General features: G+C 43.2%; 1 protein-coding gene across 3 annotated transcripts in view; it reads left to right on the forward strand.

The window, feature by feature from the left end:
* LOC122555008 (proteolipid protein DM gamma) overlaps window positions 1–13,357 on the forward strand; it is a 193,851-nt gene that overhangs the window by 149,250 nt on the left and 31,244 nt on the right. For all 3 annotated transcript variants that reach the window (XM_043700579.1, XM_043700578.1, XM_043700580.1), the window contains exons 2-3: window positions 6,228–6,414; window positions 12,084–12,240. In XM_043700579.1, coding sequence (XP_043556514.1) covers window positions 6,228–6,414; window positions 12,084–12,240 — 344 coding nt within the window. The remainder of the gene's footprint in view (window positions 1–6,227; window positions 6,415–12,083; window positions 12,241–13,357) is intronic.

Raw genomic sequence — 13,357 nt, forward strand, 5'->3', positions numbered from 1 at the left:
CTCTCACACACACACAACACACACTCTCTCGCATGCATACTGTCATGTGCTCACATGCTCTGTCACACACTTGCTCTGTCACACACGCGCACACATTCTCACACTTGTTCATACACATACACAATCACTCTCTCACACTCACACATGCTCACACTCACACACTCGCTTTCACACATTCTCTCTCTGTCTCTCACTCTCACACATACACATGCACACACACACTCTCTCTCTCTCGCTCTCTCACACAGCTATTTGACTGATTCAGGCTGTTTCACTTGCAGTTTGTTTTTCCACTCCCCATCCAATCTCCAGACGTATACAATTTTTAGCAGAGGCCGCAAAGTGAGAGTCAGGTTTTTGTTTTTGTGGGGGTGTTTGAGAAGGTCTCCCCTCCTGGTTTGTAATTTCTCTCATTCCCTGTACCTGCTCTCTGAGCATAACGGAGGCATGTGGTCTGCTCTCGAAACAGTATATAAGAGCTGCCAGAGATCTCTGGTGTGCGGTCACAAATCTTCTCTCGGTTTTCCCTTCTGTCTGAAAGCTGAGAGTGGGGTTGCCTTGGTTTGAAATTTCTACAACAACCAGAGATTCATTCAGAAACTAGCTGTAATGGGATTAGTGCAGCATCTATCCCTGCTTAGTGAAATCCAAGGGCTAACGTAGCATTGTTTAGCACTGCTATATATCTGACTGCGCCAATTCATGTTACTGCTTTCTTGCCCAGAAGCACGCTGACCTATTCTATTGCTCTCACCTCTGGCCCAGCTAAGAACAAGACAGGTCATGACCTGAAGCTTAAACCTGAGACCTTTTCGGTCACTGTAACTCCCTCACTGACAAGATGAAGTTCTCTTTGAGAAGACTTCTCCTTTGTCAGGCGGATTGATGGAGTAGGCTAGACAGTGGCCTTCTAACTTTAGGACCTGAGTTCAAATCTAGTCTAGCTAATGGAATGAAAATCTTAACAGCATTTCAAAAGGGTAAATGAGACGTTCTTGGGAGGGTGCTCTCAATCCAGTTCCTAAAAAGAATGGAGAGGAGAGTAATTGTCTTCAAAATCAAGTTCTTGCCAATCAGAGATGCCACAATAATAGGCAGCAGAGCGACTTCATTGTAGTAACATGTCTAGATATGGTTGTCATTAATTCTGTACTTTACATTAGTGGTAAACTTACAACTAGCTGCATAATCTGTACAGAAACATGCACAGTGTTTTCACAACAAGAATATATATTTATGTTGTGCTTTCTTACCTTCAGAGCACCCCAAGGTGCAGTCATTGTGCGAATGTGCAAAACACAGCAGCCAAGTTGACCATAGCAAGATCCCACAGATAATATAAACGATCAGGTCATTGTTTTGTTTCAGGTGTTGGTGTAGAGGATACACAGTGGCCAGGACACTGGGAAGAAAACCTTTATTCTTCCTTGAATGGTTGCTGTGAGACTTCTTGAATAGAAAATGACCTTTCTCTCTGTGCAGGACTCCTGTAACTATGTTTTTGCTCGGGATTTGTTGCAAAATTGCCAGTTAGAATGTATTTTCTTATTTGTATTAATCCACAAACAAATCTTAATTTGATATTCTCTGTTTAAAACTAAAGTTTACAGAATGTGTATAATGTGGATGCGATAACCAATATCAGTTTGTGTACTGTATTTACCAGTAATAGTAATTAGTGAGCATTCAGTAATATTCCTGTCATGACTGGTATTGATTTCCTTTATCACCAACAGACTTGGCGATCAGTTTTATCACTGTTTTCTTCCATTACAGTTACAAAACATTTTTTGTAGAGAGACATACAAGAAGAGAAACAATCATTTTTATTGTTGATTAGATAATCAGCTCCCAGGCATAACCTAGAAACAGAATTTGGTAAAGCAATCATGTGGAAGTGAGTCAAGGTTAATGTTGTAGGATGAATTTTCACTGCAGCTTATTGTTGGGTAAAATCTATCTGGTAGATTTGTTGCTGTCATCTGCTTTGTTAGTAGGAAACTACTGGATCAGGTCAATTTGATGTGGTAGAGGAAAACTACCTGGTGTTCTAACAAGAAGAGGCTCTTGTCTTAAACATGATCTAATTTATTACACGATAACAGCCAGGCACAAGTTATGCTGATGTGATAAATGACTGAGGAATACTGAGACTGTGAGGGAGATGTTAAGTCTTATTTCTTTGAGACCTGAAGTTGTTTTCCCACACCTCCTTGAGTCCCTGTGACGTCTTCATATTAGGCAGTGTCTAATGTACTCCTCAGCGTTGGTCCTTTCAGAGTGTGACTCCTTTCCCCAGCAGATAAACAGGTTTATGGGTGAGAGGGGAAGAGGAGGATCTTTTTGGTATCAAGAGAACCAGATAATTCAGTCTTTTTAAATTGCGTGTCCGAGTGGATGACAGATTTTGGAATTTGGTTCTGCATTTTAGGAGTTGTTACAGATGTTGAATAGGTTATGAATGGGAGCAATTATAGATCTGGGAGCTGATTACAAATGGTAGTATGTTAAAGATGTTGGTAGTAGATGCTATCTCATTGGTTTAATTGCATTTTTGAAATCTCGGCATCTGTCAGAATGTAAATGTGTTCTGTATTAATGATGAGTAATGTGGACTCCAAAAGAAATATTGCTGCTGTTAATTCATGTAACAATGCTGAGATTTTGGCTCCTGTTTCGAGGAGATTGTGGTAAATTCCTATCTGGATATCTCAATACAGATTTCTATACAAATATGAAGAACTGGAAATGCTCAGCAAATCTGATAGCAACTAAAGGGAGAGGAACAGAGTTAACATTTCACATTGATGACCTTTCTATGGACCTGAAATTCTAACTCTGTTTTACTCTCTCAAATGCAGCCAAACTGCATGAACATTTCCAGCATTTTCCATTTCTATTTAACATTACCAACATCTGCAGTGCTCTGAAATGATTTTTGAATGGTCATCCATTTTCAACAAATGTGTTGTTTTCTCTCCAAATCTAACTCCATTATTCAGACACTCTTGTTTTACCCTGTAACAATCAGCATACAACGTTTATAATCACAACAGTTTCTGACTAGCTGCAATCTCACTGGCAGAATCTGCATTATCTGGCTGTTTCTTACATTGTCTAAACCACAGTGCCTTTAATCTAGCACTTGTTGTACAAGGGTCTGAAAGGGCTAATGCTGAGGATCGCCCTCTATTCATGATGGCCCAGGTTTGGTGGGAGAACACCTTAGGATTTTGAAGGAGTGAGATGTACCATTTGGGTCTTCCTTATAGCTTCTGTAACGATGTCTATCACATAACTGTAATTTGTCCCGAGGTGCTAGCATGCAATATATTACATCTTGTTTAAGATGATGGCCTTTTCTTAGACTACGCAGTGGTTTTCCACTGCTACACCAGGTCCTACCAATAGATCCCTATCCTGAAAGACAGTGGTGGCAACAAATCTACCCTGAAGTGGATAACAGAGCAGAGAACTCTCACAACAGAATGGTTTTGATTGCAAATGTGCAACAATGCTGACAGAGGTTATACCTGTCCCATACCAGTTGTGACAAAAGTGTGGAATAAAAGGAATCTACACTGCAGGAAAATGTTTTGACACTTGCTTTTTCCTGTCCACGAGTCACCATACATCTGGCTAGTTCCAGGGAACTGGCTTAAAAAATCTTCTTGAACACAGAAAAATGGCTTTAATTTTGAGTCCACTTTTGTTTTTGGAACTCACTGTGTCATGTGTTATTTTTAGTTGGAAGTATGTGTGCCAAGATATACTGGGTTAAAGTTGGCTTGGGGGAGGATTACAAATGTGAACTGAGGGAAACCATTCTTCAGTTTCCACTCCTCCCATTCCTTGACATGATGCCAGTGGCTAAGACTGAGATTCTGACTGGGAAGGATGGAAGATAGCGTCCTAACACCTGAGCTGCATTTCCCAGCATAGCAGTTTGACCTGCCCATGGACTGCTTTTGACACAGGCAGTAGTTGTTTCCAATGTGAACATAGGAATTTTCAATGGATGAACACAAGAAATGCACCAAGGGTATATCGTATCTCAAAGCAGGAATTTCCAGCCTCTGGATATAACACCAGGATTGCCAGTCTCCTATCGTCCAGGGTTACAATAAGACTGAAGAGATGTTTAACATAACAAAGGCATCAACTTGCCTTGTGTTTCATATGGGAACGTGCAAAACTTTTTTTTAAACAAATGGAGTCACAAGATTGACACTTGCATTAAGTTTGTACACACCCTTGTGGACGACCACTGGAGTTTAGAGGGTCTCGCTTGTGGCCTATCAATAGTGCATCTGTGGCACCCTCCATAATATAGAATTTGGTAACTTCAGCTGGTTCCCTTTAGAAACCAAATAGCCCCTTTAATAAATAATCCAAAAGCCCCTGTGGCCCTATTCAAACCCCACCTCATGGCTTTCAGGATTATGATGTTTCTAGTCTAGACCTACATTTGGAAGCAGGACACCCCACTGTGAAGAAATGGAAAATATATATGCATTACATAAATAATTTGGATTCGCGCATAAGTGGTACAGTTAGTAAGTTTACAGATAACATCAAAATTGGAGGTGTAGTGAACAGCAAAGAGGTTTACCTCAGAATACAACAGGATCTTGACCAGGTGGGCCAATGGGCTGAGAGGTGGCAGATGGAGTTTAATTCAGATAAATGCTAGGTGCTGCATTTTGGAAAAGCAAATCTTAGCAGGACTTATACACTTAATGGTAAGGTCCTAGGGAGTGTTGCTGAACAAAGAGACCCTGGAGTGCAGGTTCATAGCTCCTTGAAAGTGGAGTTGCAGGTAGATAGGATAGTGAAGAAGGCGTTTGGTATGCTTTCCTTTATTGGTCAGAGTATTGAGTACAGGAGTTGGGAGGTCATATTGTGGCTGTACAGGACATTGGTTAGGTCACTGTTGGAATATTGCATGCAATTCTGGTCTCTTTCCTATTGGAAAGATGTTGTGAAACTTGAAAGGGCTCGGAAAAGATATTCAAGAATGTTGCCAGGGTTGGAGGATTTGAGCTATAGGGAGAGGCTGAACAGACTGGGGCTGTTTTCCCTGGAGCGTCAGAGGCTGAGGGGTGACCTTTTTGAGGTTTAGAAAATTATGAGGGGCATGGATAAATAGACAAAGTCTTTTCCCTGGGTTGGGGGAGTCCAGAACTAGAGGGCATTGGTTTAAGGTAAGAGGGGAAAGATATAAGAGAGACCTAAGGGGCAACTTTTTCACAGAGTGGTACGTGTATGGAATGAGCTGCCAGAGGAAGTGGTGGAGGCTGGTACAATTGCAACATTTAAAAGGCATTTGGGTGGGTATATGAATAGGAAGGGTTTGGAGGGATATGGGCCGGGTGCTGGCAGGTGGGACAAGATTGGGTTGGGATATCTGGTCAGCATGGACAGGTTGGACCGAAGGGTCTGTTTCCATGCTGTACATCTCTGACTCTACGACTTATTAGCCCACCCTGGTCTGGGCCAGCAACCTGCTTCCTCAGTGCAGACAATAAATTTATACAGCAAGGTGTTTCACGATCACTAGGGGAAAAGATAATCTGTGAGCTCTTATGTTGTTTCACAACTGATTCCCCAAAGTGGGAAAGATCACGAGAGGGAATATCTCAAGAAATTGTGGTTATACCACCTGTGATTCCCCATCCTATAAAATTCATGGTTAGAAAATCACAGGTAGTACTCTCTGCCAGGAGCATGAGATTATACTGTAGGCCTCATGGGATTCTTCTGACCTGAGATTGATCCATTTTTCTTAGGTAGAAAGGGACATGGAGTTCAAGCAGGGAGAAGATGTGGTAATTATAGATCAATCTCAGTCCAGTTTGATGGTAAAGCAAGCGTCCTGGGGCAACTGGCCTAGTCATGTTCCAGTACTGTTTTAAACCTTACTTAGAACAAGCTTGAAGGAGAAAATTGATCATCTTCGAGCGTCAGCAATGATGCTATTACTCTTGGTGAGCAAAGGAATTTTACTTGCACGTGATTTATGTCAACAGCTTAAAAATAGATTATTTATGATCAGGTGCTTTGAATAGTACAGTTGCCATCTGAATGAATATGTTCTGTACCTGAGCGAATTACTTCTGGGCAATTAGCAGATCTCCAGAAAAATTTAGGAACATCTTTTGACTGGGTAGGCCTTTCTAGTTATAGAGGAGCTTCCCATTTACCGTTGTGCTATCTTCTGTCCTCAGGTTGTTTTGAGTGCTGTATCAAGTGCCTTGGAGGAGTTCCGTATGCGTCGCTATTGGCAACGATTCTGTGTTTCTCTGGCGTGTCGCTGTTCTGCGGCTGTGGCCATGTGGCTCTAACCAAGGTGGAAAGGATTGTGTCCCTATACTTCTCTCTCAACTCTGGTGACCATGCCTTGCTGACTGATGTGTAAGTATGTAAAACTTGTCCAGCACAGTCCCTCCAGTGCTCTTTGCTTTAACTTTATCTGAAAACCTGTACTTAGGATTAGTCGGTGCAGTGGCTTCCTGCTGTGTCCCATATTGAATGAACACACTACTTGATAACAGAGTCCGAACCATTATGCATCCTGAAGAAAGGAGCAGATCTCCTGTGGTATTACCCATGGCCAGTCAGAGGATTGGCTGTTTTGCATTTGCACCATGTTGAGAGGAACATCATGGCTGCTGATCTATAGTGGCTGAATAAGTCAAATTCCATTTTCTATTAACAAAGGCGTTCAGTAAATCCCTTCTGACCTTTTGGAGATCACATTCTATCAACTGCCCAGCAACTCTGAAAGCCGTACATAAATGTATAATGTCTGAGCTTGTAATGTCACCAGACATGTAGTCCAGAAGCCCAGGACAATGTTTCTGGGGATATGTGTTCCCACTGTGGCAAAATTGAATTCAATTTTTAGAAAATGTCTGGAACTAAAAGTCAGTTTAATGGTGACCATGTAACCACTGTCAACCGTTATAAAAACCCAACAGCTTCATTAATGCCCTTTAGAGAAGGGGATCTACTGTCCTTATGTGGTCTGGCCTACATTTGACTCCAAACTCTTGGTTATTTCGCTCTCTCTTAACTGCCCTCTGGACAATTAGAGTGGGCAAAGAATCTTGGCCTAGCCAGTGACACCCACATCCCATGAATACTTGATTTAGTTTATTTAATTTTAATTCCTGATTTAAAACTGTGGATATACAATCAAACATCTGTAAGCAGGGAATCTGCAGCACTGGGACAAGCTCCGACGAAGAGGTTAGGTAAAAGTGAGGACTGCAGATGCTGGAGATCAGAGTCAAGATTAGAGTGGTGCTGGAAAAGCACAGCAGGTCAGGCAGCATCCGAGGAGCAGGAAAATTGACATTTCGGGTAAAAGCCCTTCATCAGGAACGAGGAGGTTGAACAGTTCAACTTCACCAACACATTCCACCCCAACCTTAAATTCACTTGGACCATCTCTGACACCTCTCTCCCCTTCCTGGACCTCTCCATCTCCATCAGCAGTGACCGACTCAACACTGACATTTTCTACAAACCCACTGAATCCCACAACTACCTGAATTACACCTTTTCATATCCTACCTCCTGCAAAAATGCTATCCCGTATTCCCAATTCCTCCGACTCCACCATATCTGTTCTCAGGAGTACCAGTTCAACCACAGAACACACCAGATGGCCTCCTTTATAGACCGCAATTTCCCCTCCCATGTGGTTGATGATGCCCTCCAGCGCATCTCATGCATGTACCACACCTCTGCCCTCAAACCCCACCCCTCCAACCGCAACAAGGACAGAACCCCCCTGGTCCTCACCTTCCACCCCACCAACCTCCGTATACATCGCATTATCCTCTGCCATTTCCACCACATACAAATAGACCCCACTGCAAGAGATATATTTCCCTCCGCACCCCATCCGCTTTCTGTAAAGACCGTTCCGTCCGCGACTACCTTGTCAGGTTCACGCACCCCCACCCCCCCACAACAACCCACCCTCTCCTCCCGGCACCTTCGCCTGCCACCGCAGGAATTGCAAAATCTGCACCTACACCTCCCCCCTCACCTCTGTCCAAGGCCCCAAAGGAGCCTTCCACATCCAGTGAAGTTTCACCTGCACTTCCACACATGCCATTTACTGTATCTATTGCTCCCGATGCAGTCTCCTGTACACTGGGGAGACAGGACACCTACTCACAGAGCACTTCAGAGAACATCTCAGGGACACCCACACCAATCAACCCCACCGTCCCATGGCTGAACACTTCAACTCCCCCTTCCACTCTGCCGAGGACATGCAGGTCCTGAGCCTCCTCTACCGCCGCTCCCTCATCACCCAATGCCTGGAAGAAGAACGCTTCATCTTCCGCCTCAGGTCCCTCCAAACCCAGGGCATCAATGTGGATTTCACCAGTTTCCTCATTTCCCCTTCCCCCACCTTATCCCAGTTCCAACCTTCCAGCTGAGCACCGCCCTCATGACCCGTCCCATCTGTCCATCTTCTTTCCCACCTATCCGCTCCACCCTCCTCTCCGACCTATCACCTTTACCCCCACCTCCATCCACCTATTGCACTCTCAGCTACCTTCTCCCCGATCCTACTTCTTCCCATTTATCTTTCTACCCCAAGGCTCCCAACTTCATTCCTGATGAAGGGCTTTTGCCTGAAATGTCAATTCTCTTGCTCCTTGGATGCTGCCTCACCTGCTGTGCTTTTCCAGCACTGCGTTCTCGACTCTAATCTCCAGCATCTGAAGTACTCACTTTTGCCTAGCTTCTTTAGTAACCGATAGTTCCTTCCCTGGAAACTGCACTGTTAAAATTAGCATTGGTCACATTCCAGCTCTGTCGAAACTATAGTTTTTCTGAATGATTCCCGCCTAAGCTAGAGGTAGGAATGCTGCTAAATGCCCTGGATTTCTGGGGCCTTGGTAAATCTGAATTTGGAATTAGAGCGGTGAATGCAGCCTTGAGCTCAGTAAACCTGGGAACAGTGCAGGAACTTGCAGTCCTGGGAGTGGGAGAGTGGCTGCTTTCTAGTAGTGGAAGTTAATGGAGATCAGAGATGGAAACTAGGATTTGACGGTGATGAGAGGAAGGAGAAGCAGTCTGCTGGGCTGGTAACATTTATGAAGCCTGCTTTCCTCACACAGCTGAGAAATCTGAAGGTAGTCAGTCCGTGCAATGGGTAGTTTGGCAATCAGAACTGCTTCACAATGCCTACTGAACTCCAGGCTGTGCCATTCCCTTTACCCCTCTTGACCTTGTTCCATGTGGAAACTGGAGATGCCGTCTTCCTTGGCTGATTGTCTCGGGTACCGACTGAACCGGGACCGTGGGTCTCCATGTCTCCATGCACCTGGGCAGCCCCCAGCAGACGTTTCTCCAGAAAATCCTCGAAACTGGCCAGCTGCCCCTTTTCCAGGGAGCTGCTGGCTGCTCTTTCACTGGATTTCCTCCAGAGGGCTGGTCCCACTCCTGAGGAAACTCAGGAATAATTCCGCTACGTGGGAATGCCCCTCTTGCCACTGCTACTCTCTGAAATGCTAGTGCCAGCCTGGCAATGGCACCCTCCTTCCATCCTCTTCTGCCTCGTACTTGGGAGCTACTGCTAGCAGGATGGGGGTTTGGAATGTAGCCCAGCCAGACGTCAGCCTCCTTGTTTGGGTTTGCCTTACTTTTGCACTCCTCCCAGAACCACATTTAGGTGGATTGCTGTCCCATTCTGGGTCTGCTTTTGCTGTAGTTCTTTGTGCATTGGGATCTGGATCGGATTGACCTCGTAGTTACAGATTTTTAAAGAGTTGGTTATGGAACCAGTTGAGCTTAACAGGAGGAATTTATTTGGCATGGCATTTTGTGGATCCCTGGCTATTTCTGGAAATGTTTTAAGGTGATTTAAGTTAAGCTGCAGGGAAGTTAGTCAAAGATGCAATTTTCTTCAGAACATAAAAGCCTTTGGGTATAAAGCTACGCCCCTGTCTAATTACCATGCAGATCAGCAGTTCACCATTTGTCAAAGTGTTCAGCAAAGCACTGATGCTTATGTGTAATATGTTGTTCAGTATTCCTAACAAACCATCATGCTTATTTGTGGAATATTATTCTTCTGTATATGACTGCTCCAATTGAATGTACAAGCACCGTTGACATGGCTGAAGACTTCTACTTTTAATAGAAGTGACAAAGTGGAAAATGGAGATATTTTTAAAGCAGTTGTAGCTTAATTACCTCCTCATCTTGTGATGTTTTGATTTGAAATGAAAGGGAAACAAAACCTAACATATACTTCTTTCTAATAACCCTACGGAGACATTGAGCAATCTCCTGTTATTCAATCTGTTCCAGTTTGCACACTGTGAATTCTGTTGATTTGTCCCTGGTGTCAAGGGGGTGGCCTGCAGCAATAAAGATGACAGCAAGTCGAGGTGGTTTACAGTATAACCTATCTCTTTGATTCGATTAGATGATTAGATTAAATTCCTTGCAGTATGGAAGCAGGCCCTTTGGCCCAGCAAGTCCATACCGACCCTTTGAAAAGTAACCCACTCAGACCCATTCCCCTACCCTATTTTTACTCCTGACTAATGCACCTAACACTGTGGGCAATTTAGCATGGCCAATTCACCTGACCTGCACATCTTTGGATTGTGGGAGGAAACCGGAGCACCCGGGGGAAACCCACACAGTCACAGGGAAAATGTGCAAACTCCACACAGACAGTCACCCAAGGTGGGAATCAAACCCAAGCCCCTGGCACTGTGAGGCAGCAGTGCTAACCACTGAGCCACCGTGCCACCCAATGTTGACAATGGCTCAGTGTCTGAGCGTTCGGTCACCTGTCCTAATGTCTCCTTTTTTGGCTCAATGTTAATTTTTGGTTTGACTGCTTGGGGAATTTTACTATGTTAAAGTTACGAGGGAAAGAGATCTTTTAGCTGAAATGGTTAAGAATGTGGTACAGAATAACACCAACAGCATGGGTTCAATTCCCGTACCGGCTGATATAGCACTTGTGTCCTGCCTCATGGTGATATTATGGTATCTACCCTGCTTAGTAATCCTCAGACAATGAAGACACTGGATGGAGAGAGAAAGGAAAGTGCTATATAAATACAACTTTTTGTCATCTACAAGTGATTTGCAGAGAAAAGGATGATTTTGAAATAAATCAAAGATGTTCCGTTTTGAAAAATTGTGAGTTGTTAAATAATTTAATTCTCATCCAGACTGTTTCCTCCACATTATGCTTTTTGGATTAATCATCACCAGTCCACTGCTCAAAATCTGTTAGGTGCCTCAGTGTGTAGAAAAATGCTTTGAATCTGCTGCTGTTTCGGATGTGAGGTGAAGTTTTGTAACGGGGATAAGTAAGGAGGATAGCACATCCTTGTGGAAATCCTCTCACTTCCTATTGCAACACTATCCATTTAATGATTTGTGCTGTATTCTAAACAGCAGCGAGCAAAACCAGTGGAAAAAGTAGGAACTTAATCGAGAAATTCAACAGTACTACTTTATGAATGGTTAATGCATTGTTTCAGTTTATCTTTGTGATTTTAGTGGATTCCAAATGTGTGCCTATCAAACACAATGTAAGATAAGTGCATTACCATTTAGGAACAAATTACTACAGATGCTAGAGTCTACTGGAAACAAAAATGGCTAGAGATCACATCGGGTCAGGCAGCATCCATGGAGAGAAAACAAGCTAATGTTTCAAGTCTAAATGAAGAGTTATCTAGACTTGAAACATGACCTTGCTCTTTCTCCATGGTTGCTGCCTGACTCGCTGTGATCTCCAGCATTTTTATTTTCCGTGCATGAACTATTTGCTTTGTAGTTTTCCACAACTTAGCCATTACCTTGGCTCAATTTGGAGAGCTTATCTTCCAACATTTCAGTTTTCTGACATCACTCTGAATCAGTGATCAAAGTTTCCTGTAATTTTGTCAGTTTGCTTTCTTTTTAACTCTTGTTTTCATTCATCTGTTGAAAATTGATGTGAAAGCCTGTTTTTATTTCCAGACTTGCAGCTTGGAAAGGTCTGCACTGTAATGTATGACATTTACCTCTTTCTCTCTCTTCAGAATCCAGATGATGCAGTACGTCATCTATGGAATCGCTTCATTCTTCTTCCTCTATGGCATAATCCTTCTGGCAGAAGGGTTTTACACTACAAGCGCTGTTAAGGAAATTCATGGCGAGTTCAAGACCACTGTGTGTGGACGCTGCATCAGTGGAATGGTATGAGCAATGGGCTATCTTTGTGTTGGTATTCTGTGTATACCTGACCGGCAGAGCTATGAGTTTACAGCAAAGGACTTGGTTTGGCAAAATGAATGCTGAGCGTGAGTGCATTGCTTTACCAGATGGTCATTTTGAACTAGTGTTTAGATTTGAAGTCTGCATCTCATACTTGCAATGCAAATCCACTTTTCTAAAGTGAAAGTCCTTAGTTCAGAAACTGCTGAAAGTAAGACCTAGATTTTTTTAAAATTTAATTTAGTATTAGCTTGCAAGTGAGTAGGCTTGTGATTTTATGATTCCACTAGGTGCCTCTGCACAGTCAGCATTGATGATCTGCAAATTTGAGTGTTTAATCTCCAAAAGTGCAATGTGATAAAATTTGGGAGACGGGCCCCCCATCCACTTCTGCTTTGCAGCCAGTGTAGAATAACACTGCAGAGTAAGAAAAAGTGCAACGTGAAGTTGAAAACTGTTCCAAGAGCTCAAGTCTCAAAGTGAATATTCATGCTGTTTTTGATGAGTTGGAAGAGCTTTCCCACACTTATCAGCATCTTGAAGTTGGGATTTCTGGGTGAAACTCATTTTCACCAATATTATTCCAGTCTTTTTTTTTTCATTGAAATGCGGTTTTTAAGGAAGCACCATTTGGAAAGTTCCCATTTAAAATCTTTATGGATCTTTCACTACATTGGCAATTATAGGCACGGTGTAAGGGGATAAACGTTGTGTCAATAAGGTCCCAATAAGGACTTGTTTCTGCAGGGGTCAGAAAAAAATCAATCCTAGTGTGTCATCTGTGCGGATTGGAGAAAAACATAAAATCCCTACCTGTAGGTTGGAGACACCTCCAGATGTCCACCAGCTCTAACTCCCCACACAGACCCACTAACTGTTTAGTTTGTACAGAGGGTATTGAGGGACCTTCGGGCAACTTGTCTACTGTGGGATCCACGAGACAGTTAAAATCTACCCTTATAATGATGTGCCGAGACTCGAGCCTTATCAGTTTAGAAAAAACGTCTACCAAAAATTTAAGGGGATGAGCTGGAGGGCAATAAACATTTAAAACACCATATTCTTCCCCATTTATCAAGTGGGCTAAAAGGGGTCAGAG

The sequence above is a fragment of the Chiloscyllium plagiosum genome, chromosome 12 (genome assembly GCF_004010195.1).
Source record: "Chiloscyllium plagiosum isolate BGI_BamShark_2017 chromosome 12, ASM401019v2, whole genome shotgun sequence".
Lineage (NCBI taxonomy): Eukaryota > Metazoa > Chordata > Chondrichthyes > Orectolobiformes > Hemiscylliidae > Chiloscyllium > Chiloscyllium plagiosum.